The 13,427-nt window shown below is 37.5% G+C and overlaps 1 protein-coding gene across 3 annotated transcripts in view; it reads right to left on the reverse strand.

Annotated features, from left to right (window-relative positions):
• LIX1 (limb and CNS expressed 1) overlaps positions 1-13,427 on the reverse strand; it is a 52,930-nt gene that overhangs the window by 26,488 nt on the left and 13,015 nt on the right. For all 3 annotated transcript variants that reach the window (XM_019800081.2, XM_034656553.1, XM_034656554.1), the window contains one exon: positions 8,868-9,031. In XM_019800081.2, the coding sequence (XP_019655640.2) occupies positions 8,868-9,031 (164 nt within the window). The remainder of the gene's footprint in view (positions 1-8,867; positions 9,032-13,427) is intronic.

A 13,427-nucleotide genomic window follows, 5' to 3' on the forward strand; every position in this document is an offset into this window, starting at 1 on the left:
TTGAAAGCTGTTTCTGGATGCCAAGATTTTACTGTACATACATCTCAACTAAAGTGTTTGTTACAGGAAAGCACGTGGAAAGACATCAATTTAAGTAACTTTTCTTCATCTTAAATGACTTCTAAAGAATTTTCATATTTGTATTTTAAAGACATCAAGAAAAAAAAAAAGGTTTGTAGATCCAAAATGTACTAAACCAAGTTAGGCACACTTTACTCAGTCACTACCAATGGTAGCCAAGGAGTTGAAAAATAGTCCATAAGGAATGAGGTTTTTGAATAAGAACAATAATGTAGTAGCAAATATGACAGATTGAATGCACATATGAACTCAAAGCTGAAGATGTTGTCCCCACTCCCCCCACCGCTGGGGGTCAAGGGCAGGTCAGTGTTATTTAGGTGGCACTCACTCAATAGCACATTTACCCAAGGGATCTCCTGAGCTGGGACTTTGCAGGTGGCAAAACCAAATAAACTGACTCTGTGAGAGGTGAGAATTCTTGCCCAAATCTTTTAGGCTGTCAAGTCTGTCATTCAGGTGGTTGGGAACGTTTTGCTCTTGTGAATCAGAGTTCAAGTCTCAGCAAGTGTCTTGCAGAGTTTGTGTGTATGGTCTGCCAACTCTGGTCAGTGTCACCAACACCTCTGTTTCATCCTGACAGCAAGGCATCAGCACAAAGAATGCCAAAAGCCAGGCCTTGCTGCTAATTGTCCCCTTTACAGTTCCTTAAGACCTAGACTGCCCTGGTCTAAGCATGAACATTTGCATGTGTTCCAATTTATCTAATTGTGGATATATTAGCATTTTCTCCCCTTCCAGATGGTGATGTGACAAAGGGCAACCGTTGAAACTCAGTCACTCAAGTTAATATTGTGTCTCTTTCTCCATAGGTCAGGCTGTCTGCAAATATGTTGGGAACAATTTGGAGCTCTGTGTGTGTGCTGGGAATGGGGGTCTTTGCTAGGTATGGGGGAGGGGAGTGGTCTGGGAGTCCAATTTTCAGAGAAAACTCACCAGTTCCTGTCAACTGAAAGAAACGTTTCATGCACATGGTAGGTCAGAATGTTATTTTTATAATATAAACCACCTGGCCTCCTCCTTGTTTACCTCTGCCACAAATGCTATTCTACACACATACCTAGACCAAGGTCCCTGGTAACTATTACAAAACCATGTTGTGTTTTGCTCCTTGAGGTTTTTTCTTTTCCCTTTTTTCTTTTCTTCTTTCTCTTTTTTCAAGTTAAGGTGAAGACAAGATGAATTGATCAGGGCTCAAAGTTTTGGTTTATTTTTATAGTTGCTTTGATGTAAAAGGACTTGGCTCTGATTGCACTGAGAGGGATGGAGGGGGGATGGGGAAAGATGGAGTCAGTTTTTCTTCCTCACTCAGCAACTCCTGAGACAGTTAGCATCTTCCTAAACCTCATCAACTAGGGGCTTGCAGACTCCTGTGAAGATAGTCCCAAGTCTTTTATTTACCATGCGGATTCTCTTCCTAAGCGTTCCTTTCATTGCACTCTCCCGTTCTCTTTGGAGGCCAAGCATCTCTACTCATTTTACTTGCTAAGAAAAGACACACGTTAAAGTTAGGGAATGGGACTGGGGAATAAATACAACGTCTCATTAAAACAATATGCACTCCCAGTTCATGGGCAAGTCATTAAAGTCTTGACATATGACTTTCAAATGGGAAGGGGTTATAACTAACCTTCCTATCTTTGGGTCTCATTAGTTGCAAAACAGGATGTTTTCCTGTGGAGATTTCTACCAGGAAATGCCTCCTTTAGAAGTTAAGTTACACTGCATAGTGTGTTGTGCATTTGAGTCAAAGTATACAAGTCTAGAGACAGAGAAGAGGTCATGGATGATTTCAAATAGAAATACTTGGCATTAAAACAGCTTTAGTTCAGGGCAATAGTCTCAATTTTATGGCAGGAACTAAATCTCTATTTGAGACATAGAATGTTAAGGCTAGGCGTCATTTAATAAGCAGTGAAAAGAGCCTTACGATTCTAATTAGCCAAGTCTATGAATTAATAAAAATTTCTCTTAGTCCTTCTCTCCTGGTAAAAACTTAATTTTATAAACTTAGTTTATTGTGATTTAAATATACTTTTAATTCCCTGGACTTTGAGAAGAATCATTCAATGCATGGGAGTGTAAAATACATGTTTCATATCTGATAATACAGGTGAAGTGTGCTTAACTGCCTCAAGTGACTAAACACAACAAAATCAAACAGTCCTTTCCTCTTCTAGACAGCATGCATCTTGGAAAAGTAATTTTTCTAGGTATCTTCATAGGCAAAGGTTTTGGTTTAAAACTAAGAGGCATAAAAATGAAAAGCTTTTTAGAGACAGAGCTTTGCTAGGATCTCTCTGCTCTGAGTGTTCCTCTCACGTCTCCCAACTGTGCAGCCTTGTTATGCAACACTGAGCACTGGTTGAAAATGAAAAAAAAAAAATCAGTAACAGCTTGCTATGGTAATATTAAATTTCTGAGTTCCATGGGTTGCTTGGCAATATACAAACAGCCTAAATACCCAAACCGTGTTTAATACCTGTATTTATTTTCCATGAAGAAATTTTAACAACAAAAAATATTTACGTGAGAAAGATATGATACCCAAATGAACTGGTGTCCTACACTTCAAATAAATTGAGCTATCACATCAATATTTTAGCCAGAGGATACATTTTTGTATTCAATCCTAACTTATACACATAAATAATCGCATGGTCTAGTACTACACTCAAAGGAATTTTTGGTTTTTATTCCAAATAAGAACGAAATTCATTAATCCAAGTAACTCTAGCAGATGACATGGAAGGCCATGTCACTGGCTGGAAAACAAAACTTGAATCACAAACCTTTTTATCAAAATATAAAATAAGATAAAATACTCAAATAAGTTCTCCTTTTGCACTTGAAAACAAAAACAGCTGCTGAAGCAGTGAGCGGCTTTCCTTCTGAGTTCATCAAGAGGGGAGCCAGACGTTGATCTGATGGCCCTTGTGTTGCTTTTATTGTAAGAAATGGAAATTACGGCAAGTTTTCATGGTCATGATATGTGGCGAGGGAAGGATTAACTGCCTAGACAAGAATGGCATGAAGAAAGTATGTCCAAAATGCATGAATTCCTACTGAATGCTTGTAATATTAGAGGATGGTTTCTTTTAAACAAGACACAATAAGAACTAATATGTTTCAATATAACTGTCCAAAAGAAAAATAATTTAATATCAATAGATCATTTTATTAATTGTTTTGAAATTCAAAAATGAATCATATTTTCACTTCTTTTTTTTCTAATATTATAGTAGCTTATGAAGGCATAGTTTAAAAAAGATTATGACTGCTTTCTTTCCCTCTGGCTCTCTCTTTTTTGTGGGTTGTGGTGTCAAGATTAACTGAAAATTCTTTAATTAGTCTGCTTGGACACAAGCCTCCCATTTACTTCAGTGGGAGGTTTCTTTGCATAAAACCAGTGGTTTGTGTCCATCAGAGCCTTTGACTGCTTTCCTTTGATTAATCAGAAAACTAAAGCTCAGTCTGAATACCATTTTTCTAAAGAATGAATGGGCATAATCTTTTACAGCTTTCATGAAACCAGAAGGATTAATCCTTCAATCCAGCCCCATACTCCACTTCAAGTATTTTCAATTACTTGGCACCATTGGAGGTGACGTCCATGGCTCAGTAAGAAGGCTACTGCTGGCATAATGGTTTCTCCATGTCTCAGCACATGGTCTTGGCATTAATAATCCATCGTGAAATGATTTGCAATGCACAAGGGTGACATTTGATTATGTGAAAGGCATTGCAGGAATGAGCATGTAGGTTCTTACTGGCCAACTGCTGGTAAAAACATGATGAAATGTTATATGGTGAAAATAGCATTTAAGATGGTTTCTGAATGGACAAAGAAAAGTAGAAGGACATTGCTTTAGGAGAAATTTTCTTTCTTTTTTTTACTTCCTGGTTTTCCTTTTTCAAATCATATTTTGGAGGGCCAGAGGGGTTAAGGGGCGAGATTTGTCAGCCAATCACCCAAACACATTTTCAAAACATTTGATTCAGGAAATTCTGCATCTTTTAAAGCAAGGATGTTAACAATCCTCCTGAGAACCTTAAAATATAATGATTTAAACATAAGGTAAAGGAGACCCTGAAATGATTAGAGAAATCACCAAGAGGCCTCCCTCTTGAAGAGTTCAGTTTTTTCATTTTGTCTTCTATTTTTTAAAGACCACAAGGAGGATGTTGAATATACTATCAAGGGGGAAGTCCTATCATTTTGAGTAGAAATTTATGAGATGATCGGGAAATTAATAATTCTCAAGGTAGTGAAAGCAAAAACAAAAACAAGGAGATTTGAATTTCTTAAGTTTATATCCTCTAGATCCATTCACTGATCTGTCAAGTATGTTATATTCTAGGAGATTATAATGAGTGCATTTATTACATATACACAAACATAACGCACACCTGGGTGAGGGAATGGCCAAATCTTGCTTATTCTTGGTCATGGGTATTGGGTGGACAGAAAGTTACTATGCATAAATTAAATTCAGAGAGAATTAGATGTTTTTTTTTTACATCAATATTTTTTAGTTAATCCACTTCCAAAACTTTAACCCACAAATATAAACATAATAATATTACCTGATTTTAATGTTCCTGACTTTTCTTTGCCAGCCCACCATCTTACAATTAGGTAAAATATCTTATTTGATGTATTGTTTTATATATAATAGTGTATTCTATTTTGTATATCAATCAATAGTGATTATATACAATAATTGACAAATATAAACTCCACTGAGTTTATGAGATTTGTTATTCATTCATTTAGCTATTCATTCAACAAAATTTATTGGGCACTTACTATATGCAAAGAACAGTGCTTGGAGTCACAGGGATATAAAGATACAGGCCCTGTCCCTGAGGCATTTATGTTTTATTATAGAGACAGAACATGCACGTAAGTAGGAGCCAAAAGAGGTCACTGCATGAATGAGGAACAGTTAGGATGAAGCACTGAGTGTCAGAAGAGGAATTCAGGGAGATAAAGCTGAAAGGGAACATTGGGGCAGCTGTAGAGCTTTTATTTATTTAGACTTTAATAAGAAGGTAATAGGGAGCCATTGAAGATTTTTTTTTAACTTTTAATTGTGAAATAATTTTAGACTTATGGAAGAGTTCCATAGATAATATAAAGACTTCCCAAACAATATCATCTCTGTTGTTTAATATAAGTGTTTATGTAGTATTCTTACATCATATTCCTGTGATTGCATTCATTTTATCATGCTTAATGTAATACATGCTTTGCATTTTTTCTTACTCAGAAATGCCAAAGATTTTTCTTTCTTATTCATCTTTTCAAAAAAATAGTTTGGGGGCGCCTGGGTGGCACAGTGGTTAAGCGTCTGCCTTCGGCTCAGGGCGTGATCCCGGCGTTATGGGGTCGAGCCCCACATCAGGCTCTTCCGCTATGAGCCTGCTTCTTCCTCTCCCACTCCCCCTGCTTGTGTTCCCTCTCTCTCTGGCTGTCTCTATCTCTTTCAAATAAATAAATAAAAATCTTTAAAAAAATAATTTGGTTTTGTTGACTGGGTTTGCCAGTTTTTATCCTAATGCATTAGGTCCTCCAAAGCTATCTTACATATACATTCAATCTACATTAAAATAAAATTAAAAACTAAAAACCAAACCAGAGATCAATTATAAATCCAGTATCAAAAAAAGATCTTGATTCATCTTTTAAGCAGAATGTTGTCCCTAAGTTCCATATAGCCATGGAGCTCTGTGATTCTTCCATCATGACCCTGTTTGGAATACGGTGGGCCATTTCAATATGAAAATTTGTGCTTTTCTTTAACTCAAAGAATATTGTTTCTGTTGGGCTGCTTGGGTGGCTCCTTCAGTTAGGCATCCAACTCTTGGTTTTGGCTCAGGGCATGATCTCAGGGTTGTGAGATTGAGCCCCACCTGGGGCTCTGAACTCAGTGGGGAGTCTGCTTGAGATTCTCTCCCTCCCTCTCTGGCCCTCTCCCAACTCATGTTCTCTCCCCCCCACCACTTTAAATAAATAAATAAATAAAATCTGAAAAAAAAAAAAAGAAAATTGTATCTGTTATTTATTTCCTCCCCTCTATTTCGTCTCTTTCTAGAACTCTTATTAATGTTTACCTCCAGGATTTATCTCCATGTCTCCTGTATTATTTTTTTTTCCATCTCTGTCTTTTTGTTCTATGTTCTAGAAGATTTACTCTACTATTTATTTTTTATTTTGTCATCCTTCAGTATTTTGGCTGTGACCTATGTCCACTCATCTACTTACTCTTATTTTTATTGTTCTAATCTGGCAATCATATTTTAAAATTCTTGTTCCCTGCTTGCTCCTTTTTTCATAACTATTTTAGGGATAAATATCCTTCCACAGTTTTCTGAGGCTACTCACTGGAATCCTCTCATATTATTTATGGCTTGAATTATTTATATTCTTTTGTTTGTTTGTTTGACTTGGCCTTTCTCTTTTGTTTTTTGGTTTTCCTCAAATGTTTGGTGTTCTTTAGTCCATTGATACTCATGGGAAGTCTGATGGAAGCTCTGTATATGTAGGCCAGCTTCACCTTAGAATACTTGATGATGGACCTGCAGGCTCACAGGGATTAGGAAATCTCTTCCTCCGTTGCTGCCTTTCTTCCCCCTCTCCTGCCCCTCATCCTTGCCTGTCTGTGTATATATTCTTATATTCTATATATTCTTATATTCTAATATAAGCTCTGTGTTTTTGGCTTTCTTTTGGTTTCTTTTAAAGATTTTATTTATTTATTTGAGAGAGAGAGAGAAGTCACGAGCAGGGGGAGGGGCAGAGGGAGGGGGAGAGAATCTCAAGCAGACTCTTCAGTGAGCTCAGAGCTGGATGCAGGGCTTGATCTCACAACCCTGAGGTCATGACCTGAGCCGAAACCAAGTTGGACACACTTAACCAACAGAGCCACCCAAGAGCCCATATTAAGCTCTGTTTTGAGGCTTCTAGACCCACTTTCAAATCACCCTCATCAGGCAATTCACTGTCATTAATCAGAGGTCAAACAGAGGTCCACTGTCGATCAATGTTCAGGGTAGGAGAAAGCAAGACCTCTGTGGCTGGCTGGGCCAGAAGTTTTGAAAATACTTCTTTAATTAGCCTTAAAATTACCTCCACGTTACTGCCAGAATAATCTTTCTGAAACATATTTGAATATATCAGTCTCCTGCTCAGAATCCTTCAGGGGTTCTGATTTTATATAGAATAAAAACTGTTCTCCTTTGCAAAGCATAAAGACCCATTATGGTTTGATATGAATACCTAACCCATCATCTCTTAACACTTCTCTGCCACAGACACGTAGGCTTCCCAAATTCTGAAAGTGCTTGTGGTTTTCTCTTGCTCCAGGCAGGCCTTTTCACATACTGACCCCCGTGCTAGGAATGTCATGTCTCCTATACTGACTGGCAAAGACACCCTCAACTGCAAATTTCAGCTTATGCTTGCATTCCCCATGAATCCTTTGACTTATCCTAGTTAGTCATAGGTTTGTAGGTCTATTTATTAAACTATATTCTCCCCTCACTTCATAAAGGTTTGACATAACATGTAATATATACATAGTAACAGGATAAAATAAATGAGTGAGGCACACTAGGTTCAAGGGAGAGTAAAGGTAGAAATATAAATAATATCAAGTATTACATTAGTCCGAAAAATTACATGACATTAAGTTTTGTAGTCTTACATTACAAAGAGATACACTGAAAATTTGCCTCTGTTGTCAAAGCTATGAGGGTCACTTGAATGCTTGTTGAGCATATTGTCCATAAAATATAAATAAGGCATTTTTGCCAGTTATTGGAAATTGAGAGATAGCTTACTGCACTAAAGGAGTACTCATACACTGAGAAGTTTCTTCTTTATGCTTTCATCGACCCTCAAATACAACTCTATTTAATTACTATATTTTTTTTGCACACTGATTTCCTCAAGGTATGAACTATATCCTCATTACTTGGCCCAAAGCTTGATATTTCCTAGTCACTGAATGAATATTTATCATATACACTGGATAATCAGATGTTGACGGTTAATATAGACAATGTTTTTGTGTGAGTTGGTATACAACTAGAAATGCATCATCATTTACCCTTATCATAGACATAATAAAGATTTAACCAACTAGAAGAGTCTTTATAATAATTATGAAAAAATTGGAATACCTAGTATGTGCCAGATAAATACATTGCATGTATATCTCATGACTCTCAACCAACACAATGGATATTATTCCCCATTTCAAAGTCAGGGAAATCAAGAAGTTAAATAAGTGTCCCAAGGATATGCAGTTATTCAGAGGCAGAACTTGGGCTTAGCACAGGTGCCTGAACCTAAAACCTGTGAGTCTGAACCTTTGCTGTTGGTTCATGCTTTCGTGTATAGTAGTTTGATTAGGATTTGATTCAAAATTCATGGAAGTGGAGACTTCCTAGTGATGGAAGGGCCCTGATGGAAGGACTTCATAGGAGTTTCCTTGTTCTTTATGTTTTTTTTCAAAATATTTTGGGGGAAGGCAGCAGCTATCAGGCAAAAAAATGATATAAAATTAATTTTCCATAAAGAAATATCAGGGGACACTCTAATATAAAACTTCTATTTAAAAAAATTGGAACACCTGACCAATTTTCCTGGATATATAATGGAATGCAACACAACTTTCTTTTCACTAAAACCAAGAAAGCTTATAATGTTACCATTTTCTAAAAGGGCTTACTCTGTTTTAACCCAATTAACTTTTACTGACCAATTTATGGATGTTTCTTACCTGAAAGTTGCCAAAACAGCTTCCCCCTGGGAGGGTCACATAACTCACAAAGGGAGGTCCTGGAGATGGCAGTGACTCATAGACCACCACACCTTCACTTGGGAATGCAGCTCTCTGCTGCTGCTTGCTTTCCCAAAATTCCTGTAACATTGACACAACATTCACTGAAAAACATAGAAAACATAATCAATTATTAAGGATGGATGTACTCTGGCAAAAACAAAATTTTATTTGCAGGCTGGATTGTGTAACATGTCATTTCCAGTTCAAGCAGAACAGAGTATGTATGTATATGGGTGGGAGGGAGTGCTTTCAGTTGTGAAAGAAGCAAACGCAAATGTGTTTATTTCTTCATGAGTATGGTTCAAGTGGTTTGGTACCCTAATTCTAACAATATTGCAATATGTTAAACTTACTTTATAAATTAATTTTTAATATCAAAAATTTAAAATATCACTCTTTCTTCTTTGAAAATTTAACTCAATAAACTTTGTTTAGAGCTATGGTTATCCATGGCCCCTGCTCCTATTTCTTATAGATTCTTGAACTTGCCAAGTGAAAGCCAAATTTGGAAGTAAAGATATAAACAATGTAATTTTAATTGGGACCCACCTATTATAAGACTTAAGAGGAGAAAGGCAGAAAGAAGAAAACTCTTTCATGCTCCTCTCCATGCCAATCTAAAGGAGAATGAAGGGCAATTGTGTAATAAGCAGGAGGCTGGAAAAAGCCATAAGTGAAACTAATAACATGGAGAACTTGTTAAGGACCACGTCTGTTAGATGACTTCAGAAAACAGAGTAATGGCTATAGCCATGTGGTTTAGATTAAATGACCTGTGATAGCCTGCAGAAGTTTCAGATCAAATTTGGTTGGTTTGTTTATCCTGTACTGCAAATTGAATTGTGGAAATTAACAAGGGTAATAGAATTGTAGCGTCAAAAGAGACCTTTAGGGTCATGCAGGCATAGCTCTGCCTAATGTAGGAACTCCTTACACAACACTGTTGACAGCTGCCTATCTGGTTTGTGCCTGAACAAATGGAAGGACCTCGACTTGGCACACCTCAAAGCAGCCCATTTCAACTCCTAATGGTTCTACCTGTTGTGAAAAGATCCTTCTTGGGAGTAAGCTGAAATCTGCTTTCCTGTGAGGTTCATGCAAGTGGTCTATTTCTCATTTCTGGGGCCTCACAGAAGTTTATACCCTTATCCATGTGAGAGTCCACTACATGCACAACAGTAATATAGGACATCTGTTGGTTTTGCCTGCCTGGGAACAGCACTGAGGTTTTCCTTAAACAATCATCTTTCCTTCAACCATGTCTTCTCTGGGGTTGAAGGATGGGGGTTTGACCAAAGCCAAGTCATTTAGAACCAATGAATGAGTCCAGGACTTCTGTTGGAAATGTTGGAAGAAGAGATTTTTCCTTTTTCCCTAGGGTTGCTGGGGGTAATAGGAGGTAAATGTGGCACAGCCGAAGCAAGGGGGAAACTTGGCTGAGAAGAAAGCCAACAGAGAGTAGGGTAGAACCAAGAGATGCAGAAAGACTGACTTAAGTTCTGATGATATACTTTGAGCCCCTGAGCCAACACACCTGCTTTTTCCTTAAATCATTTTGAACTGGTATCTCTCGCTTGTATAAAAAAGTATACTAAAACAGACCACTCCCAGGCTTCCTCAAGTTCTAGATTAAATCGTTTTTGTTCTTCCAGTCTTTGTATAACATGGTGTCTATGCCCTTTGACATCCTCCTAAATACATTCCTAACTGCTTCAAAATGTTGGGTTTTTACATTTTTCATGGTGTCAGGAAAGTCACAGAGTTTGACCTGGAAGCAAAAACAATGCACAACAACTTTCTAAGCTGTTTACTAGAGTACCTGCCTCCTTTACCTCATCCCTAGGTCACGGATCAGCTTCACAGTTTGTAGTTCAGGCAAATTCTCAAGACACCTAAGGAATTAGATGCCTGTGTATATTTTAAAACTATAGTGTTCAGTATTTAAGAAGTGTTTTGGAAAAAAAAGCTGTGAAAAGGTAAGACTATCAGAAGGGATAATTGAATTAACTACAAGTACATGTTGAAGTAGTCAAGGTGAAATTGTTCATTACAGAGTTTTCATTCATTCAAAAATATTTAATAATATTTTCTGTCAGTTGATGCATTTCAAAATAGAATTTTTATATCCTAAACTGTATTTCTGCTTCCCATCTTCCCCTGCCTCTCAACTCCAAGAAAACAAGGATTTTTGAGCTGGTTGACTTGCATTTCTACTTGCAGGTGACCCCCAGAATTCAGCAGGATGTCTTAAAGATTGATGTTTAAAACCAAAGCCAGCCTGTTGCTCTGATAGTCACCAAGGCATATTAGCCTGCTATTTTAAGTTAGTCCATTGTTGAATAAATTTTATCTGAGAACTGGTGTAGGAAGATGAAGACTCATGATTGTCTAGGTAAAATGAACATGAGAATTTTGGCATGTAAAGCTATGTGGATTAAAGAGTTCAAAGGTATGTACTAAGGAGAATTCTACATGAATAAAAGTAGCAGTTTTCAAATTTTTCATTCTGCAACCTTGGAAGACTTCTTTGACAGTCCTGTGTATGTCATCACCTCTAAAGAGTACAATGTATGTACATGCACACACACAATCCATCTTTCTATCTCTATCTCCTCTTGTCGACTGGAAAACCAGATGAATGGAGTGCAGAGGGAAGAGGGCCAGCTTGCTATTTGGAATTCCAAAGATCAGTATATCAGAGGATGCTCTATTTAAGAAACACATGCTCCTTTATTTTTTTGAAGTTGCAACAACAAAGTTCATGGACAATGTCAAAGGAAATGCAAGCAGAAGCTTAAGTTCTGCTGAAGAAAAGCACAAATGTCAGGAGAGGCCTCATTACACAGTTTAGTCCCTAGCTGCAGTTGCACTTCAGTGCTCAGCCAATGATCCTGCCTTCCCTATTTCAGAACAGATTTGGGCTATGAAGCATGTGATATCCAGCCCCACATCTAGTGACCCATCTGTACAAGGGCCCAGCTCTTGTTATTTCTTCTAGTCTCAAATGGCATTGTTCTAGGAGTAATTCTCGTCACCTCCTATTTTTAAAGGTTTCCTCTTAATTCACACCTTCTCAGTAGCCAAAAGTATGCTTAAGATAACGAATAAATGAATCAATCAATCCATCAATTAAATGAAACATTCAATCTTGGGATTATATTTGACTACTAGCTATTAATATTTTCCTCTTGTAGAGAAGTTGTTAGAAAGAATATTTTATATTACTATCTCCACTTCCTTATCTTTCATTCATTTTTAACCCTCTGCAATCTTTCTTCTACACTTTATTCCATAGAAACTGCTCTCAAATATCACCAGTTCCTAATTTTCAGTATTTATGTATATGACCTCTAACTGTATTTTTACACAGCTGATTAGTTTCTTCCAGAAACTCCCATATCCCTAGGTTTCTCTGACAGTATTTGTCCTGATTCTGCTTTTTCTATTTCTTTAAAAAATGTATTTTTTAAAGATTTTATTTATTTGTCAGAGAGAGAGAAAGAGAGAGACAGCATGAGCACAAGCAGGGGGAGCAGGAGAGAGAAGCAGGCTCCCTGCTGAGCAAGGAGCCCGATGCAGGACTCTATCCCAGGACTCCGGGATCATGACCTGAGCTGAAGGCAGATGCTTAACTGACTGAGCCACCCAGGCATCCCTGCTTTTCTATTTCTAATTGTTTCCTCTCAAATTCTTTTGTGGGTTTCTCTTCTTCTGCTCACCCCTCATGTTGATTTGAATAAAAATTTTGTCCTTGTCTTTTCTTGCTCTCTTTCTGCCATTCTCCTTAAATGACAGAAACTATCTCCATTACTCCATCCACCATAATAAAAGCTGACAGCTTCCACACCCTTCTCCCATAGCTCCAACTTCGTTAATAGATACTTCCTTATTAGATGTAACATAGATTCAACATTTCCCAAGCTCAACTCCTTTTATCCCCCATAAACTCTTCTTTTCCTCCTGAATTACTTAGAAAGTAATATTATCACCTACCCAGCACCTAAATCAGAAACCTGGAAGAAACCTTAAACTTCATGTCCTCTTTCCTTCCTAATAAATGCCCATTTTATCAATTCTATATTCTGATGCCTCCCATAGTCCTCACTTCCTCTCAACTCGTACTGCCATTCCTGCATTGGTTCATATCTCACTAAATATACAATAATATCCTCCTGACTTCCATTATTCTCCTATCCAACCCATCCTCCAATTGTTTCCCAGGTAATCGAAATCTCATAGCTCATCAAATCACTCACAACTTAAAATCCTTCCATGAGTTCTTCATTACCTACAAGATACATAACTCCTTGGCAACGCACAGAAGACCCTATGTCTTGATTCGCTTTCTCATTCCATACTTCTCTCCTCAAGTCACCTTCCAGGCTTCACATACTCCCATGCTTTCTATGCTACTGGTGAGCCCTTTACTTCCGTTCCTACACGTAGAATGCCCTTTTCTCCACTGACTATTGTCTTCCTGGATGGCCTACTCATCTT

The sequence above is a fragment of the Ailuropoda melanoleuca genome, chromosome 3, assembly GCF_002007445.2.
Source record: "Ailuropoda melanoleuca isolate Jingjing chromosome 3, ASM200744v2, whole genome shotgun sequence".
Lineage (NCBI taxonomy): Eukaryota > Metazoa > Chordata > Mammalia > Carnivora > Ursidae > Ailuropoda > Ailuropoda melanoleuca.